Below are 20,734 nucleotides of genomic sequence, written 5' to 3'. Positions count from 1 at the left end.
ACCAAGGCGAATTAAACTAAACCAAACAAAGCTAAATGAAACTAAATGAGAACAAAGCCAAACTAAACGCTACTAAACAGAGGCAAACCAAAAGAAACCAAATTAAGCTAAACTAAACTAGACAAACCCAAACGAAACCTAAACGAAACTAAACAAAACTAAGGCAAACAAAAAGAAACTAAACCAAACAAAACCAGACAGATTTAAACAAAAATAAATGGAAACACTGAAACTAAACAAAAACCAAACAAAAACCAAAAGAAACAAAAAACACAACACACAAAACAAATGAACCTCACATTAAATCCACAAAACAAAAAGCCGGTTTATACCTTCATCTGTGAGGGCAAGGGTCTGGGCATCTCGACTTCCGCAAGCCACCTGGACAACACGATGGCCTAAAAGCACCTTGACCTGCAAACCAGACACAGACAAGTTTGATCTAGTGCCACGAAGGATACACACAGCATCCAGTGATTTTAAACTGCACAATGAGACTAAAAGTCTTTTTAAATCAACTCAGTCCAGTTTCCAGTCATCTTGTTACTTGACATATCTTCTATGTAGAAATGGGCATACAAGCGCTGCTACTATCTACATAAATTGGGCATGACTTAAATCTTCAAAGATTCTGTCACAATTCATTTTCAATTACATATTAAAAATCGTATATGATATAAGATCTTTCCATTGTGCATTGCACATCACCTCCACCACGTATAGGGATTCCTCTGCAAATATGGTAAAAATATGGTAAACCCTGCAGTTCAAAACAGAGAGGTCTGAGTTTACTGATGTACGTAAAACAAATACCAGTTTGGGTCTGAGCTGAGTGGTGTTGTCCCCGTGGCCCAGCCGGCCATATTCACCCAGACCCCAGCTGTACAGTTCACCACTGGAGGTGATGGCGGCACTGTGAGAGCTGCCGCAGGCAATATCTCGTATGCGCTTGGTTTTCAATGCCTCAATTAGCCGTGGCTTATCACAGTTCCTGGGAAGAAAAAAAAAAAGAAAATTCTCATCAGATCCCCCTAGAAACCTTCCACACATTCTACATTCCGATTGGAAGAGGTATAAATAACCTACATTCGACTGAAATGCCCAAGCTTGCCATCATCTCCTTCACCCCAAGAGAATACTTTTCCATCCACAGTCAATGCCATGGCATGCCTCCCACCTGAACACAAAGTTTATACACTTTAAACAACACATTCTGACAGCAAAGGATGTTTACCGTGAAATGGAAAAAGCACATACCTGAATGTACAGCAACTTTCTTGACCACATAGTTGCTGAGGGCAGATATCTGTCTTGGTATAGGGATGGTTCCACTGGACAGTCCTAAACCAAGTCTTCCGTTAGTGGCCTCTCCACAGGCATAGACTTTGCCTTCAGCCGTTACTGTAAAGACAAAAAAAAAATCAATCATTAATTTAGTTAAATGAGTATAATGTAATACTCTGGTATCTAATTGCAAAATAATATGCATCCAACGCTAATAAAACAGTAATTTTATATTTAAAATCCAACTACAGAGACACACTGGTGTCATGTCTCATATTGCTGTTGCTGCAATTTTGCAAAAGCAAAATGATACAAGGCCATGTGTTACAGTGATTTTTACCACCTTGCATCATACACCAAGGGTTGGAACTTAAATTTCATAGACCACTTAACTGGTGGTGCAATCAATGTAACTCATGGCATTGCGCTGCAAAGGCACAAAGGCCATCTATAGTTTTTTTTTATGTGCTTTTTTAAACTACTCACCAGCAAAAAGACTTTTAGAGCCTCCAGCCACCTGCACTACATTCAGACCAGACAGGGTCTCTGAGAATGAAGGGACTTTGATCTGAGAGAAAAAAAAAACAAGACATTATGAAAATATCCATAAAAGTTATGCTATTCAAGATCTCTACAGAAAATAAGTTTTTTTTTTTTTTAAATAAAATTATATTTTTTAAATTACAAAACTGAATGTGTTTTTACACATTACTGACCTTAGACCCCTTAAGTCCTCCAAGTTGGTCCTTATCATTGAGACCCCAGACAAAGACTTTGGTTCTGATGGTGGCAGCGGACTCCAGCCCTGACAACCTCTTTCGAGTCAGACTGCAAAGGGAGATAGAAAGAGAAACTAAGTAATGTACCAGTTAATGCTTCTTCAGTTTATGCATTACCAAACCCACTAAAACACACCTTCCAGTTGCTGTCTTCTCATCCTCCTCTTCCTCATTGTCAGATGCCAAGAAAGGCACAGTAGCCAGATCTTCATCCTCGGCACGGACACGCCCCACAATGCTCAAGCCGTGGATTTACAGTCAATCCCTGAACTCCGGCACTGTTTTATGGCAATCTCGATGTACCTGTGATACTGAACACACAAACACAAGAATGCTCAACATTCCTAAAGAAACAGCCCAAAAGAAAATTCTCTCAAATAGTTGTGAGGAAATTCAAACCAACCTCTGTGCAGTCACTGAGCAGAGCCACAGCAGTGTCTGTGGGATTGATGTTGATGGTCTTCAACTCAATCAAATTGTTGAGAGAGCTTCCACCTGGAGATAAAACACAGTTGATCAGGTCACCCATAAAAGGCCTCACTATCAATGACCTAAAAGCTTTCAATGTTCTTTACCTGATACCACCACCAGTGAAGGCATGTAGCTGCTGTCAGCTGGATCTACAGTCGTTTTCAGTCTGTGGACCAGCATGTCTGGAAAAAGCTCCAGCCTGATCCAGTGCTATTGAAAACAAGCAAAACAAAACCCAGAATAGATTTTTTTCTCACAATTAAGTGTTTCAAATTGATCTTTGCTATGCGAACAAGCAAATATACAGTACCGTTGAAAACTTGGGGTCGGTTTAAGTTTAAAAAAAAAAAAAAAAAAAAAAACTAAGCAAAAAGTAAAATACAGTGAAAAATTATTACAATTTTAAATAAATCTTTTCACTTTAGGATATTTTAAAAAAAAAATGTATTCCTGTGACAGCAAAGCTGAATTTTCAGCTGCTGTTACTCTAGTCTTTAGTGTTACATGATCCTTCAGAAATCATTCTGATTTGGTGAAAAAGAAAAATTTCTTATTACTATCAACGTTGAAAACATATGTGCTTCCTAATATTTTTGTGGAAAACGTAATACATTTTTTTCAGAATCCTTTAAGAATGATTTAAAAAAAAAAAAAAAAAAAAAACTATATTATAATGACACATTTAATCAACTAGTAGCCCAAGTAAAGTTAAGTAAAGTTGAGTAAAGTAAAAGTATAAACAAATAAAATATCTTGCTGACCCCAAATTTTTTAAAGGTAATGTATGCCTAGAATTAGACTGACCTTGCCCTGAGAGCCTGAGGACTGCCAGCATTGCTCTCCACAGTCTATGAGTCGAGACGCCTGGTTAACAGAGGATGAAACACTGAGGTTCTTCACCACTCTGGACCACTCATCTATCAGCATGCCACGCTGACTGCTGTGATGTCTCTTCAGCTGCTTTCCTGAACGCCCACTGAAGGTGGGTGACTGACCTAAAAGGAAATGGTTAGGTTACATTGTTGTAATGCTAAATGACAAAGTAGCTATTGAATTACACATGAAATTTTCCTAGACCTGGTTCATTTATTCGTCCAAATGAATGTCTAGGGTTGTGTTTACGGGTCTTGAAGCAGCTCTCACAAAAGTCAAAGTCATCACAGCTCCGACACTTAAACCTAGAGCCATTTATGGGGAACATCTGACATCCGTCACACCTAAGGAAAATGTAGGAACAGGAGGAAAATTATTATTAGTTAGTTGATTTATGTGTTTAATTATTTATTTGTTGTCTAGATGTGTACCTGACACCAGGATGTATGCTAGGAACGAGTTCCATCTCTGACAGCAGCCCAGTCCAGTGTGACTGCTGGGGAAAGTCCACTATCACATCTTTCCCATTTGCACTGAATGCTGGACACAAATGTTACATGTTTACACAGAATGATGAAACCCAACTACAACAGTTCTCATTAATACTTCAAGAGAAAGCCTACATGTTTGATACACATAGCAAAACAATTAGCTACTGTAAATACAAAAATGGATAGTTCAACCAAAATCGAAAAACATACAGGTTTTAGCAGTTAGTTTAAGAACAATTTGTTTAAACCTGTGAAAGAAAAACTGTTTAAACATAATCGTGTTACCTTTGACAACTCCCACGCTCCTGTGCGTGACAGATCCCCACTTGTACTTTGGTGTTGTGACCGAAGGCTTCACTCGCACTTTATCACCAATCTTTATATGAGATGGAGAACTCTGGGGAGGAAACCCTGGAAAAAAGATACATTTACTATAGTTACTTTTATTAATTTAAAACAAACAAGTCTTCAGTGCATATAAAGTGTTTAAGAGCAGAACATAAAGAGGATTTACCCAGCAGCTCAGTGTGGATGTAACGGACCCAGTACGTTCCTCCTTTTTGCTGCCAATCACACTGCACATTCAGATCATGCAGGCCATCTCTGTCCAGCTTGATCACTTTCCCCACATCTCCCTCATATACTTCCTCATACGTCCTGCAGCACCGTACCATCATGCCCACCTGCAACACATACAGGCCTCTGATCAGCTCACCTTGTCATTTACCACCCAAAACCAGTAAATTAACAAGCACAGCTCCTCACCTGAATGTTCTCTCTCACATATACAGCGTAATCATCATTGCTCTGAAAATCTGACCTCTTTTTAAACGTCTGACTCTCTGTCACCACAACCCCAGGAGGCTGACATGCAAGGGAAAGAGCATTTGTTATGCATTTAATGACTATAAGTGAATCTGCACCTCATGTCTGGTGCATGACGGATCATTTTGTGAACGTGTAATTATACACACCAGAGGGATGGCTGGTTCAGGCTCCTCTAGCTCTTCCAGCACCTCTTCATCAGAGTATTCATCTGATACAGTATCAGCATCTGACAGATCTGTAATATGAACATCTGGATGGTCCAACAACCAGCCCACTAATGCCTCTACACCTGAAACCCAAGCAATCACGAAATAAGTTGCTAGCAAAAAAATACTGTGGCGGTAGCGTGACACAGATACTTTATGATGACAATATGTTAATGCACAATTACATGGTACTTCCTTCAAGGTACTTAAAAAACAAAGGTATAACTTACATCATAGTACCCAAATAATCATGGTTTTCCCAAGATACCATGTAAGCAATGGCATTTTCTTCTAAGGGCAGGAACTTTGAGCACCCGAGCATGTAGTACAGACACCGAATTCAATTTAACATTTCAAAAACCTGAGTTAGCGGTGCATTACCTGGCACTCCAGAAGTGCCTGTGGTTCCAGCCAGTGATTTAAGGGCAAATTCAATGTTTTTCCTTTGAAAGCCCATCTCCATCAGCTGCAGGACGATGGGTGCAGGTGGCACAGGTGAAGTCTTGTGTTTCTTCTGCTTGGGTGGCCGCATATGCTGCACAGTGACTGGTGTGGTGGACTCGCTGGAGCTGCTGTCCTCAAACAAGGGGGAGGATGGGTGTGTGGATTCAACTGCCAGATACTGACACACTGCCAGAGCTGCTGCCTGAAAACATATAGGCACAAAAGTCATTTGAAATTTAGGGAGAAAAAAAATGGAAGAACTGGGTGAGCTCACAATCACATACAACGCAAGTTCAATAGCATCTGAGGCATAATGTTGGTTACCACAGACAAATAATATTTGTTTTAAAATGACCTCCAACTCCTGGCGGTGGAATATGGCTTTGATGGGGGATGGTTGAGTGGATGCTGACAGCAGCTGCTGGAGGAGGATGAGGGGAGGTTGAGGACCCTCAGGTGACAAATCTCCAACATCAGGAGATGACGCACAGTGATCCTCTGAACACAAACACACAAAATCCTTACAGAAGCACATTACCATACTGTCATTTCCACAGAAAATACACTGTTGTTATTGTGAGACAGATGTGGAACATAGAGAAAAGACACATTATTTAAAATCAGTTACCAAAAAACAAAACAAAATCTACACATGACCACCAGAGGGTAGTGATGTGAAACAGCTGAACAGGATTAAGTTATTCCCAGTACATTATAAATAGTGAACAGATATAATCACTCCTGCATTTTTTGGTTGGTGTGTAAGCTGTGAGAAAATTGGATCACTTATGACACCAAAGAATTGAAACAATTGCACAGAGAGGGAGACGATAACAAATGAGTGAAACAGGGCATCGGAAAATGCATGTGGTTTGAAACTAGAAGTGAGATGAAGGGAGACATTCTGGTCTTACCTGTAGGATTGGGGCTGATATCTATGACAGCTGACTGAGAAAGGATCTGTCGGAGTTTGTCCTGGTGGGAGAGCAGAGCACGCGCTGCCTTCAAGATGTACAGTCTGAGCTGCTGACACCGCAACAAATGCACATCCACCTGATCAGCTGCAATGACAAAACACATAAACCAGAATATTTATTATCATACACAGATTAGTTTGTGTGGAATAGATGTTTCTGCATGGAAAGCTGCATGAACAGTTTATTTCTTTGCCCATCAGATCATCAAAATGTCATTTGATCTGTGATTGCTGCATATAGCGTAAGTATACCCGTAAGTCCTCTGCTGAGGGATTTCTTCATGCGTTGTTTCTCTTGTTTGCTTCCAGCCAAGTTGACTAGCTGAGCCCACACCGTCAGCATTGGCTCAGTGAAGGGCAGGTTCTGAACACTGAATGGAACCATATGAAGCTACAAAGATATCAAGACCGACAGAAAATAAGCATCAACCACAGAGAAAAACAATGGCTATGTATGTAAAATCATACTATTCTTAATATATCTGCAATATATAGTATCGTACACATACTGTGCATAATATTACACACAACAGTTTAAAAGTTTGGGGTCAACAAGATTTCTTTAGTGTTTTTGAACAAAGTTCTCTTATGCTCAACAAGGCTGCATTTATTTGATCAAAAAAACAGTATAAACAGTAATATTTTGAAATATTATAAGGATGCTTTGATTAAAGAAAATTCAAAAGAACAATAGGATACTTGCGCAACCCCAGTTCTCTGATAGCATTAAGTGAGGTGTCTCACTATGGGATATGCCCCTTCCACGTATTCCTCAGAAGCCCAATTCCATTACGGCAGAACCTATTGTTCTCTTTTTAAGCATACGTTTCGTTGTCTCACTATGGGATATCCTAACTCCTGTATTGCCAGATAGCCTGTCTCGAAGTCTTCTGCCAACCAAAGGAACTATTATAGGGCTGGTTAACACTTAAAATCCAACACTCAAAACGGCATGTGCAAACGTTTGAGCTGTAACATCCAGTTTATAGAACCTCGCAAATGTGTGCGGTGAGGACCAACTCGCCGCTTCACAGATATCTTGTAACGTGACCCCTTTAAAGAGGGCCCATGTCGTTGACATTCCTCTGGTTGAATGAGCATGTAAACCAGACGGAGGTGTAAGACCCTTACTGGAATATGCAAGGGAAATTGCCTCCACTATCCAGTGGGATAAATGCTGTTTAGTAATCGGCTTCCCCATATGCTGCTTCGCCCAAGACACAAACAGCTGATCACTCTCTCTGAACCCTTTAGTCCTCTCCATGTAAATGCGTAAAGCACGCACCGGACATAACGTATTCAGCCTTTGCTGTTCTGCTGAAGCAAAAGGCGGTGGGTTTTAGGCTCTTAACTTGAGAGGAACAATAGATTGACCACCTTGGGCATAAAAGAGGGACTAGGAGAGGGACTAGCTGACATGAGAGGATCATGGGCAGACAAGCTAGCTTGGCGTGCTAACCCACGACAGAGGCTCTTCATGGTGAAACACGTGCAGTGCTCACAGGATCCGGGACTATCGACCGCCATTTAAGCATGTTTCAGCCCAAGACATGCAGAGCAGACCTGGTGTGTGTCTTTGCATGAGATCTTGTTCCCGCATGAGCAAAGTCACGGATCTCCCTCGCTAGCTATGGTAGTCTGCATTGCTGCAGCCATAGTTGCAGTACTGAATGACCCTAACAATGAGCTGGAATGCCGATTGAGGGGTAGGCGAAAGCAGAGTGGTGGCCAACAGATCGACTATAAGCACAGTACCAGAATGATAAGCCAGCAACCAGCTTGGAGACTAGTCGATGGCTATCAGAGTTGGGTAGGCTTCTAGTGTGAAGTGAGAAGAGGTTTTTGAATGTCGTAATGAAGTTGCGAGCCACTCCCTGACGCAACATGTCTGCCAGCCAATTTGGGCTGGCATAATGGAATTGGGCTATTGAGGAATATGCGGAAGGGGCGCATCCCATAGTGAGACACCAAAATGTATGCTTGAAAGAAAACAGCCTTTTTTTAAAAAAAAAAATAGAAATGCATCCTTGCTGAATAAAAGAATATTTTTTTTCCCTTATTTTTTTTTTTTCTTTACTGACCCCAAACATTTGTATAATAGCATAAATACAATATACAGAGAACACTGTTCAGAATACTATATCCCAGAATGCAATGAGCTCAACTTGGGAAGTAATAGTGTGTGTTGGCGCACGTACCGGTTTGAGCTGACTGAGTAGACAGACTTTGCAGTTCCTCATCTCATGGAACTGAACAGTGATTCGTCCTTTAGGTGTAATGCGAGTCACAGTGCCCTCCCCATATTCCTCATGAACCACAGGTCCTCCCAGACGCAGACGGTCATCAATCCCACCAATGACTGCCAAAACTGCCATCAGACTGCCCACCGCGGGGGCTTCTGCATTGGGAAGGTAGTCTTCAAGCACAGCCTGATAGAAACACAGTGTAGAAAAATTCTATATCATCTAACATCAGGGCTCAAACCAATATATGGCACTTTTAGTAAAATACTTCTATCGTTTTACAACACTAATATTAGTTGGCTAAGGAATATGAAAACATCAGAATTTGACTTGTACCGCTTCAGAGTGTCTGCCTGCCATGACACCACTGATACCACTGAGCTGGGAGTTAATATATTCGTTAATAAGACTATTCCATTGGCCAAGGGAGTGAAGTGTACGCAGTACGGCCACTATTTCCTCTGCCAGGGTACTGCTGTGAGTGGCTGTCAGAGAGGCTTGAGGGCGTGATTTTCTCCTACGCATCGAACCTTCTGTAAAGCATAAAACGTGATGTTAAAATGACATCCTGATATCAGCTTTTGTACTACTGTACCTCACAAAGAGCACATCGTAAGAAAGGAGTTAATGAATGTATATTACCCCTGAGGAGGGGCAGATCTGAGGAACAAGTGCTGAGCAAGCTGCCAAGGAAACCAAAGAGTTTCTCCACCAGAAACTTCATATCCTGAGAGCGCTCCATCTTATCCCAGGATGGCAAAACTGCCTGTAGAAGCCGCAGGGCAAGAATCTGCCAGGGAGTGAGGAAAGATGGATTAAGTGGCAATAAATGGATCCTGTCAACAGCACTAATGTGTACCGCACTTCTGCACTCATTTTAACCCTGTGGTACCCATGAGGGTTTAGAATGACAATTATACAGTAATGAGACAAGGACAGCTCTCATCCTCTTGGTAAATCCAGTCAGAATGTACAGTAAGTGTTGAATGAAACCAGGATGCAGTGATGGCACCTGTCTCTGTAGCGTGACTGCAGTGAAGGACTGGTGGCCCTCCACGATGCGTAAAAGCAGATTGATCCAGGCAGAGGAGCTCAGGGTACTGCACATCTGGGGCATGAGAGCTATACTGCGAATAAATCCCAGCGTGCACCAGCTCCTGTGCTGCTCAAGGGACACAAGCTTGTGAGATGAACAACCTAAAATAAAGAGAGGGAGGAATGTGGTTTAAATATAATTTAACCATTATATTACATTACATTATATTATAGCCCACTTTGTTAAGAGTATTTAACTACTATATGCCAACATTTTAATTTTGATACAATGCACTTCTTGTGTATTTATATGCTTTTATGTTCTATTCATATTTTAAAAATATAAGGGATGCACCCAAATTTCAGCCGGCGAAAATTATCGGCCAAAACTGCCATTTTTGAAAGAGGAAAAATGGGCAAAAATATGAGCATTTTTCTCTAGCCGTCGTAGAGTGTGATGCTCCGCTCAATGTTCCGCTCTTTGAATGTGCGTTCTGTTGAGTTAACTAAATTAAACAAACAAAACAAAAAATCTGTTAAAGCCGAATCTGTTGCATAGAACTTAATCAAAATAATATTGATATTTAATGTTAATATATTTTCTGTACAATTTGACTGATTTACTTTTAATAAAAGTGTGGTTATTTTATTGGCTTTTATTTTTTAAATTCAGTATCAGTTAAAATTATTGAGTTAAATTAAAATCTTACAAAAAAATATTTAAAAATAATAATTATTAAAAGGCATTTTCAGTTTCGGTTTGGTTTTCGGCCATGTGCATCCAAAATTTTCGGGTTTCAGTCCATCCCTAGTAATTACATTTGTAATTAATTTCTGTAATTACATATATACTTACACCAGTGACCTCATAACTTAGCCCACCCTTCAACCTAACCATACCACAAAACCAGTCCCTAACTTTAACCACCTCAAAAGCAGCAAGAAGTGTTTTGCAAGACAATAACACACAAGTGTTAGTAACTAACACTGTACCTAACAATTATTTTTTACACAAGTACAAATACACCTAATAGAACCATATACTTAATACACCCAAATATATACACCTATTATAAAGGTGTACAAATAGGACCATATTATTTTAAAACAATATGAATATTATATTATTAAATTAATAAAAAGAACTGTGCTGTTACCAGTCTTGTCATTGGCTCCACTCTCCACCAGTATCCTGAGTAGACCGCACAGAGTGCTAATAGCATCAGCCTGCATCACCTCAGCATGAATCCCAGAGGATAGCGACAATGTCTTCAACAGATTAACTGCACTGGTCAACATGATTGCAGTGGGGTGAACACTCTTCTCCATCACCTCCCCTCTAAGAGAAAGAGGGAGAAACTGTATAAATCAACATGGCAATTTTAAGACCAAGACTGGGTAGTAAGTGCTTTGTTCTATGGCATGACACACTGGCAAAGTGCATCACAAACCTGTGTCGTCCTCTGTGTCAGAGTCTTCTGTGGCCGGTTGGGTAGCAGGTGGCGGCTCGGCCAGTTTAAGGTCATACTTGCCCTCTTTGCCCATCCTGTAGGAATTGGTGCTGCTGGTATCCCACTGGACACGAATCCAGCCATCTTCTCCCAACTCCCCAATCACACGGCCCAGGCCTGGTGGTGGTCCGTCCTAACACACACCGGACACAAACAGGAACTTGAATAAACTGACCTGACAATGCCTCGTTAACCACATTTCCAATGCAGTATTCATACAAGTAAGTGCAAATGCAAACAAGTCAGCTTTAACTTACTTGATCTCCCCATTTCCAATCAGGTCCTCTCATCACCCTAGTGCCAATCTTCATCATAGCTGCCAACTCAGGGCCGGAGGCAGGGAGAGGGGTGGGGGCCGTCTCCTTTCTGGACTCCTCGAGAACAGTAGCTGAGCCTCCATGAGCTACAGAGCTCAGCTCCTCCTCACTGCTATCAGAACTGGGACCTGTGCAATACAATGCAAACATATTCACAATCAAAAATTACAACACACACTAAACAGTAATGAACAGACCAGTCTGTGCCAATTGAAAATAGAACCAATATGTCCCTATAGTACAGAGGTCAACTGACACGACAGAATAGAACCTTCCTTACCCAATACAATAAAGTCAATCTGACCCCAATGTATTTAACCAATCTGACACAATATAACTGGCCCTATAAACAAAAACCCATCTGATTTAAGAAGAACGCAAATCAAGAGAAGGTCCTGACCAATGAGTCGAAGAACACTCTGGGTGAGGGCGAGGATGCCAGAGTTCAGCAGGAGACTGAGGCTGTTGGCTCCATGTTTAAGAGTGAGCATATGGAGCATGGCCAGCAAGAAGCGAGCCTGAGGAATGGTACCCAGACTAGGGCCTGCTGGGTTCTCATTAGTGATGGTCTGCAGAGGTACTGGCTGCACACCTGGAGGAGAGGAAATAACACTAAATAACATATCATTCAAATAGTTGGGGTCAGTAAGATTTTTTTTTCTTATTTCATATTTCAAGCAAATGCTGTTCTTTTCAACTTGCTATTCAAAGAATCCTGAAAAAACAGTTTCCATAAACATACGAAGTGCCAAAACCGTTTTCTGCATTGATAATGTGAAACTGAAGAATGGGGTAAAGGTCAAAGTTTAGTATTGCTATGACAGTAATAATTTACATTTTAAGATATATTCAAAGAGAAAACAGTTATTTTAAATTGCAATATTATTACATAATATTAATGCTTTTACTGTATTTTCTAACAAATAAATGTGGCTTTGGTGAGCATAACAGGCTTTTTTCAAACAAATTACTTACTAACCACAAACTTTTGAATGGGTAGTGTACTTCAATACATTAATTAAATGGGTTTTGTGATTACTGCAATTGTTTGGGTATAGTGAAATGACGTACCCAGCTCTTTGAACTTGACACTGGCCTCCAACAAGATGTTGCGGATATTCTGGATGGCCCAGGCATAGAGCTTACCAAACGTCACCTCCAGCAGCATGCGGTTAAATGGAGGAATGAGATCTACATCTTTTAGACAGTCAGCCAGTGGTTCTCTATCAAGGGAAAACAGTAAATGTAAATATAAACCAATGTAATTTACGAGATACTGTAGAACAATTCCCATTCTAAAATGGGAAACACAAAAAATCTACTAAAAACATAAGAAAACAAAACCTCCTGCTTGAAGATTTTTAATCTTTATACTTGCCCAATATTGGTCCCTTCAGGTATGACTCTCTGCCAACCACAGAGCATAGCGTACTGTACAGAGGGCAGGAGGAAGTTTTTGGATGCCAGCTTCAACATAGTGTCTATACCCTCCAGCCGGACCTCAGCTCGCTCCAGCTGTACACAAATGTGTCAGATAATATCAGACTGCCATACTTCTTTATGCCACATTAATGTTAGAAGTTAATTAGTGTCATTTACAGGTCCATTTTATGTACAGAACCACCTTTTTAGGCACAACAGATGGGGGTGGTTGAACTTCATTTCAACTACCTGTTTAAGGAGGCACTTCCTCATCTTCTCCACATCCAGCGGTTCCTCCTTCAGAGCAAACTCAGCGATGGCACTCATGAGGCTGGACTGAGAGAAGGAGCCCTGAACGCTGTGCTTTAACCAGCGGTACTTCTGAACACTGCCTATGGTGTTTAGCAGAGGCTGCCACTTATCCTGCTACAAAATAAAAGAGAAGAAAATTTATAAATTAATAAGGCTGTCAATCAAATAAAATTTTTACAGAATGATTTACATGAAATGTTTAATTCATCAAATTACTTGTATAAGGCTGTCAAATCGATTAATAGCATCCAAAATCAAATTATGTGCATATATACACATACATTTGTTAATAAATAATTAACCAGCAAGTAAAATAGTAAAAAAAGTAAAATAAGTAAATAAATTAGTAAAAACAACAAGTGTATGCCAAAAAAAAAAAAAAAAAGCATTAATACTCTGAAATATATAGAACGCATGTGTGAATCCCCAAATCAAGTGGTTATTTTAACTGAAAACCCTGCTGTTGAAGGGGAAGGCATTTAAGGCAACTTTGAAAGGAACTGTCCTGTAGCTATAACACATGCAGATAACACCAAGATGACAGATCCAGACACACAAGAGTTATTTATAGAGCTGTGATACGGTCCCATCAGATCTTGTTGAGATATGCATAATTCAATTAGAGAAAGCGAGAGAAAGAGAGAAAGAGGGAGTGTCAAAGAAACAAAATGCTGAAATAGCAAACCTTTGGGGATTTGACAGTGGTTTGTTTCTTGTCCACAGGGGCAGGGCTGATAGGAGCAGGCAGCTCCTCATTGGTCCCTTCCCTCTCCATCTTACACTCCTCCAGATCAGCTGACTCTGACTTCTTAGGCACTGAGAGATTTAGCAAAACATGTTATAACTATAAACTGAACATCCTTTCACACTGAAAACTTAAATGAACTGTAAAGACTTGTCACCTCTCTTTTTGCGGCGGTCTCTGATCAGTTTCTGCGTGATGCTCTTCCAGCGAGGCTGAGAGCTCAGCAGCTTCAGTTTGGACACAATGGAGAGGTCATTACTGACGGCAGGTCTGAGCTCATTAAACAGGAAACGCAGCCTTTCGATCACTGGGGCGCACACCTCCTTATAAGAGCGGCCTTGCTCCTGGTGCGTCTGTACCAGACGGGGAAAAGGTCAGAAAGCAGGTGTCAAAAAGGTCATCATGATGTAGATGACAAGGTGACATCCCACATTACACTCAGACCTGGCATTATCATGTATTAAAATCTAAAACTAAGGTGTGTGTAATTTTTTAAATTTCATCTCAAATATGACAGCTTGAGCAGCATATTCTAAGGAAAAAGGTACAATGAATTGTAATACAACTGCAATACAAGAATATTTGCATTATTTAGATTGTCATTGCTCACTTTTATCAAAGAACACTTGGCCTGGTACACCATTCGACACACATCAATCACACATTTCGGAAGGGACCTCTGTTTCCCCTGGTCCACACCCAATGCACATTGATCAACAAGCGAGAGGGCGACATGACCTGTATAAGAAAACAGAAATAGACTGTAACAATGACAACTCTGTTTAGAGTTTTTGACTAGTTCACAGAACAGGATTTCAGAAATTAAAAAAAAATATGTAAATACAAAACAGCCACCACCATTCAATACAACAAGAACTTTTTAAGTTACCAAGGTCCTGGTGCTTGAGAAGGCAGCAGAGTAGCAGGCGGCCCACTTCCTCTACAGGATGTTCGGGTGGAAAAGTGATGGGAGTTTTAAGATGGTACTGTTTACAACACCGCTCGATCTGGCAAAGAAAGTCCTGCAGCAAATAAGAAAGAATCCCAAATTAACCATCAGAACACAACCCAAATCATATAGTCTCTGTTCTGATAAACAATCTGACAGTGAATTATTAGGCAATGGGCTGTATAATAAGTAATACTAAATAAAGAGACAGATAAATGATACTCTTTCACTGTGTATGACCTTCACAGTGTGGTCCTGGGTGTTGTTGTCAGCGATGGCCTGCAGGAAGGGCTGGGCGTGATCACTCAGGGTGATTCTGCGGCAGTACAGTTTGGTTTTGTCTGGTGTGGTGGTCCCAGGAGAGCTGCAGTGGTCCTCATCCTTCTCCTCATTATAATTATAGTGGATCTGACTCGTCTGAAGACCACCAAAGAAAATCGATGACTGGAGCCATTCTGGAAGGTATAAGATTAAAGACAATTTAAAATGTGAAACACTGTGAAACCACTGAAATGTTGGCAATATTAAAACCTAAATAAATAGACTCACTGGCACATTCTAACTCTATGCGAGATAGAGGAGTGCTCATAGCCAGATATGAGGCATGTAGCCCCAATAGAAGACCAAGGTTTCTCTCAGCATCTATCAGAGGTGAGGACAGACTGCTCAAGTCAGGCGTTGTCACCATTTCCTTGTTGGGCTGGAGAATGATGGAGGCAAAAACAAGAAGAAACGTGAAGTCCAAACATTCTGAGAATTAAGCTGCTTGAAACTGTAACGCAGAAGTCAGACAGACCTCCATGTACTGTCCCACACAGAAAGCTTGCATGAACTCCCTGGTGTCTTCAACCTGTAGAGCAGCCTCTAAAGCTACCACTGGATCTTCTCCAGCAAACTGGGCTGTGGGGGGAAACAGATGTCAATAAACTCTTTATTTGAAAATGAACTAGGTTTGAAAGGTTTCAGTCATTTTAGTAATGTTATACCGAGGATGCTGTTCCCAGTTAGAGTTTGAGTCTGGAAGTCTTTAATGTCATAAACCTTCCCATCAATGACCGTCCAGAAGCCCCCATCTTTGTTATGATTCTCCAGGTCAGCTTTGCGGATAAGCGACACTTCCTCATTGTTCTTTGAGCTCGACCCATTAAAAAAGAAACCTGCAAAGTAAATACTGTGTATAAAAACATGCCAAGTTTACACGTCAAGGTTTTATCACATTTACTATAAGAGATTTTAAAATACATAAATATATACACACTGGATCAACGCATTACTCAATTAAGCAATCAGACTATGTTGGTTATGAAGGAAGTGCGTGGATTGATCTTCACATACCCATGAGTCCAGGCCAGGCGAGATCCTCATTATCATCTCTCTCCACACCAGGAGCAAGATGGTTAAAACGGTCCACGTGCTCTAGAAGAGCAGCGAGAAGAGGAATGGATCCTGTCTCCTGCATCAGGCCAGCATCATGGGTCAGCAGTAGCATGATGGACACAATCAACTCTGGTAGCAAAACACCTGGAGGATGAAGAAACAGGATGGTTTGGAAAGGAAATTGCATCAGCCATTGCTTTTTTTTTTTTTTTTTTTTTTATTAAAAAATGTAATGAAATTCTCTAATTCTTTTTTCACCCTCATGTTATGTACAATCCAGTTTGCTGTTATTTATTCATAGAATCTGAGATACAAATTCTCATAGCTCTCATATCAAATTAGGTGCAAGTTGGACGTCAGTTCAAAATCAAATCAAATTAAATTTTTTAAGGCATGTCTTCTGAACAAATGTCATGATGTCAAACTCTTTACACCATATTTGATTTGAGGGGTTCAGTGGTGGAAATGGAAAATATCTTACATTTCAATCTCCTCTTCACTTGAGAAGAAAAGAGAAAAAATAACAGCATATAGGTTTGGAATGACATGAGGGTAACTAATTTTCAGAATTCAAATAAACAGAATTGTCATTTTTGGATGAATTATTCCTTCCATGCTAGAATTGTTCTGAATTTGAATATGGTGAATTTTATATAGCAACATGTAATTTTCACCTGTGAGATCTCCCTCAAGGACACGTGCCACCTCTGCAAAGTGACGATGACTGTTGAGGGCGATGCTGGTGGCCACAGGAAGAATATCTCCAATGTGTGTGCACAGCAAAGCCATGTACTTCTTCAACAGAGACCCCACTCCCAGAATCTCTGAGTGACTCAAAGCTGTGACAATGAGAGATACTGTTGACTGGATGCTCAAATGGTGACTTCTGTAACAAAATCCCTCCCCCAAAAATTAAGTTCTTCTACTTACTGTATCCTCCCACACCCACAGTGCCACTGACCCCCACGTACAACTTGCAGACCAACAGCCTCTGAAAGCGCAGCAGTAGATCCAGAGAGGCAGAGCGCTCCTTGCTGACCTGCTCCGTGTCTTGGCAGTTTGAGATTCGACGGGCCACATCCTTAAGACGAGCTATAGTCTGTGAAGCAATGTTTCTACAGAACAAAACACAAGGAAGAGTGTTACCACAGGCTATGAAGTACAAAAAGTGTCACTTTAGCAAAAACCCTCTGTAAGATTGCGAATGTTTGATGTATTGAACATAGAAAAGTGAATCTCTGCCGTACCTGAGCAGCTGTTGGACAAGCTGGACCAATGGAAGGCTCTGTTTGTTTGTTGACTCATAGATGCCGGTGTTGATCAGGTCTTTGTCCAGTGTGGTGCGACAGCGATGCAGAGAGGACGCACTGGCTTCCTGCTCATCGATTTCCTTCTCTTTCTGTGCCTCTTTCTTTGCCTCAATATCCTAACAGAAGATACGCAGAGAAAGAAGTTAACTGGAATGTCAAATCAAAACAAAAGACAGAAAAAAAAAAAAAAACGAAAAATAAAATAACAGTATATACACGTTTCAGATAACAGTTTTACACAATTATATCACTTTTCCCTCAGGGGTCATGAATCTGTTTCCTCCTCTGTCTTGTTTTTGGCAGTGCTCTGAAATGATGAAGTGACTAATGAATAAAACATGCTGACCTGGATCTCGGCCGTGATGGCAGCATTCAAAGCGGATTCCAGCCCTCCGTCCGCCATCAGACTACTAACCAAGAGGTCGATCATGAAGCGACGGCCAGGACTTACACTCATCTCATTAGCAGATGCTAAAAAACACAGAAATGCTCTTGACCATCGATGCTGTGATGGAAACAAACATGACTTCTGTGGTGCTAAGATGATTTATCCACAGATGTTGCTAGATTTAAACCAGCCAACTGCATATAAATGAAGTGTGACAATGCAGAATCATTAAAGAAAACACTGACTACTGACAGAGATATCTAGCAGTTTTCCGAGCACAGAATGTATGCACTGACCTGCATTGGGCAGCAGTGAGGACAGGGCTCTTGCTCTTTCCTCTGCAGTGGGCAGTAGAACTGACCAGCCACTCTGGAGCACAGCCTGGGCGGCCGTCTGCACAGTGTTTAAAACCCCGGCATTGCTGGCCAGCGTCACCACCGTCTGCTTGAGGTTATTAAGCAGCCCACTTCCCAGGCCCAGACCCAGCTCCTCAGGGTCCACCTGGTTACTGATGGCTGCGTGGAGCTGAAACAGATAAATGACAATTTTCATTTCTAGGTGAATTATCCTTTTAAGAGGACATCAGCTCTACCATTCAAACAGGTTTTTCAGAATAAATCTGAAATTTTAGACGACTGACCTGTAGTCTGAGCAAGTTGAGAGCAGCTACTACCATGCACTCTTTCTCCTGCGGTGGTGGCCAATCAGAGCTGCCATCCATGCCCTCGCTGACCTGCCGAAGCAGCAGGTCCAGCTGGTCAAAGGTCATAGTGCACACGTCCACCACGAACGGTACACGGAGCCCCACGGACCACTCAGAGCATGATGACCATGCAAAACTCTAAGAGACAGAATATATGAAAGATAAGAAGCATGCAGTCAAAAGCATTAATTGTAGAAGACAGGTCATACCTGGCCAGGACCGCAGGAGATGCCCACTATATGTTTGGAATTGAGGCCCGGAAGGGCTTTAGGCTGCTTCTTATTGGAGAAGAGAGTGTCAAAGTGCTGTAGCTTATCATTACTGCCCCAGCTGTGCACCTCCCCTTCTTCTGTGAGGGCCAGGCAGTGTGTAGAGCCAACCGCTACATCTACCACCCTCTTACCTAAATTGACAAAGAGTTAAATGTTATGAGCAGACTTCATATAAAAAAAAAAATTATAAATAAATAAATAAATAAATAAATGCAGATTAAAACTGGTGATCAAGTCAAAATAAAACAGTCAAAGTCCACATGAAATGGCATTTGTACACCATTTTGCTTCCATAATGTAACATTTACAAGTGAAACAAGTGAATGAAAAAAAATTAAAAAAAAATTGTAAGGAGAGACTTGATTTGATCCATCTGGACCTGAATCTGAATCTAAATCTGGAATGTGAAAAGTGGCTATTCCATAACAAAATGGAGAATGAGAAATGGCATTGGAGGACTTTTTGAGCCATTGAATAACTAAAACAGTTAGCAAGAAATGCTGTATTACCTACAGTATTGCCTAAATACTTGGCTATTGGTTAAAATAAAGCATTCTGACGGTGACATTATTGCAAAGTCCTTTCAAAGGCAGAGCAAGATATATATATATATAAAATAAATAAAATATAATATAAATATAAATAAAATATAAATATATTTTTATATTTCTATATAGCTTTATTTTTTCAGTTTTAGTCATTTTACTTCTTTTTCATCTAATATTTATATTCTATTATATTAGCTTTATTTAACTAAATTTACTTTAATATATTTTAATAAAAGACAAAAAAAAATAGTTTTTCGTCCTTTGGAATAATATGTGCATTAAACATTCACAATAATTTTTCCAAATATGATCAAGAATGTTTTTTTTTTTTTTTTAATTGTCATTCTGGCTTCAGTTTTCGAAATTCTGAAATGTGTATTTTGTGAAAACGCAATGGTTGAAAACACTGAACCTTGTAGACTGTCAAGCAGTTTGGGATAGCGGACGTGTTCGTCAGTGCCGTGGCCGAGTCTTTGATTGTCTCCTTTGCCCCAGGTGTACACTTGTCCATCTTTAGTGAGAGCTACAGAGAACTGGCTCCCACAGCACACCTTCCCGATATCCAAATCCTGTAACTTCTCCACGAGTTTTGGTGTTTTGCATCCATCACTGCCCCCACGGCCAAGTTTACCATAGTCCCCATCACCCCATGACCATACCTGACCTGTTAAGAGCATGCGAGAGCAATGATCATGCCATCCACTCATCATCTTAAAACCACTGCTGAAAGTGCTCTTATCAGATGTCATACCATTCTCAGTCACAGCGAGGGTCTGAGCATCTCCACTTCCACAGGCCACATCGATCACCTTAAGCCCCTTTAGAGCAGTTACCAGCAGGGGAGTGGTCTGGTCCTCACTAGAGCCCAGAAAAAACATACACGCATCATTTAACTTTGTCCTGAGGTAAGATTCTATGTCTTGTTATAAACAGCAGTGGATTTTAGCTGGATTTATACTGGAGATGTTACCGTGGCCCAGCCTGCCATAGTTTCCTCGGCCCCATGTGTACAGCTCTCCATCTGCTGTGATAGCTGCGCTGTACGTGCTGCCACATGCGATGTGAATAACTTGCTTCCCCGCCGGCCTTCCTGAGAATACTGCAATCATGGTGGGTTCCTCTAAATACCTGTAGAAGTGCAAAAAATAAACACAAAGAACTATATACTGTTTTTAAGTGGACATCACAAGATATTCCGCCATGATTCCAGTTCGAAGCAAACGTACATGTTCCATTCAAAGTGCATTGAA

The 20,734-nt window shown here is 40.8% G+C and overlaps 1 protein-coding gene across 1 annotated transcript in view; it reads right to left on the bottom strand.

Annotated features, from left to right (window-relative positions):
- The window catches only part of herc2 (HECT and RLD domain containing E3 ubiquitin protein ligase 2), a 49,735-nt gene that overhangs the window by 15,728 nt on the left and 13,273 nt on the right, over positions 1-20,734 (bottom strand). Inside the window, 51 exon segments of the mRNA XM_042758510.1 lie at positions 333-414; positions 814-991; positions 1,087-1,177; positions 1,258-1,401; positions 1,771-1,852; positions 2,001-2,112; positions 2,200-2,314; positions 2,317-2,374; positions 2,467-2,558; positions 2,639-2,744; positions 3,339-3,529; positions 3,612-3,751; positions 3,839-3,947; positions 4,184-4,309; positions 4,413-4,581; positions 4,664-4,762; positions 4,873-5,015; positions 5,314-5,578; positions 5,732-5,874; positions 6,291-6,437; positions 6,605-6,743; positions 8,551-8,781; positions 8,932-9,128; positions 9,238-9,385; positions 9,608-9,792; positions 10,788-10,967; positions 11,082-11,274; positions 11,399-11,586; positions 11,859-12,050; positions 12,530-12,681; positions 12,837-12,973; positions 13,130-13,306; positions 13,878-14,008; positions 14,095-14,290; positions 14,548-14,675; positions 14,827-14,959; positions 15,127-15,341; positions 15,436-15,586; positions 15,683-15,786; positions 15,873-16,043; positions 16,222-16,407; positions 16,938-17,102; positions 17,194-17,378; positions 17,511-17,689; positions 17,920-18,044; positions 18,258-18,486; positions 18,602-18,802; positions 18,874-19,067; positions 19,897-20,148; positions 20,236-20,349; positions 20,455-20,612. Of these exon segments, the coding sequence (XP_042614444.1) occupies positions 333-414; positions 814-991; positions 1,087-1,177; positions 1,258-1,401; positions 1,771-1,852; positions 2,001-2,112; positions 2,200-2,314; positions 2,317-2,374; positions 2,467-2,558; positions 2,639-2,744; positions 3,339-3,529; positions 3,612-3,751; positions 3,839-3,947; positions 4,184-4,309; positions 4,413-4,581; positions 4,664-4,762; positions 4,873-5,015; positions 5,314-5,578; positions 5,732-5,874; positions 6,291-6,437; positions 6,605-6,743; positions 8,551-8,781; positions 8,932-9,128; positions 9,238-9,385; positions 9,608-9,792; positions 10,788-10,967; positions 11,082-11,274; positions 11,399-11,586; positions 11,859-12,050; positions 12,530-12,681; positions 12,837-12,973; positions 13,130-13,306; positions 13,878-14,008; positions 14,095-14,290; positions 14,548-14,675; positions 14,827-14,959; positions 15,127-15,341; positions 15,436-15,586; positions 15,683-15,786; positions 15,873-16,043; positions 16,222-16,407; positions 16,938-17,102; positions 17,194-17,378; positions 17,511-17,689; positions 17,920-18,044; positions 18,258-18,486; positions 18,602-18,802; positions 18,874-19,067; positions 19,897-20,148; positions 20,236-20,349; positions 20,455-20,612 (7,928 nt within the window).

Source organism: Cyprinus carpio, chromosome A6 (assembly GCF_018340385.1).
Source record: "Cyprinus carpio isolate SPL01 chromosome A6, ASM1834038v1, whole genome shotgun sequence".
Taxonomy (NCBI): domain Eukaryota; kingdom Metazoa; phylum Chordata; class Actinopteri; order Cypriniformes; family Cyprinidae; genus Cyprinus; species Cyprinus carpio.
Note: the sequence above shows the minus strand (reverse complement) of the source record. Positions and strands in the feature narration are given on the sequence as shown.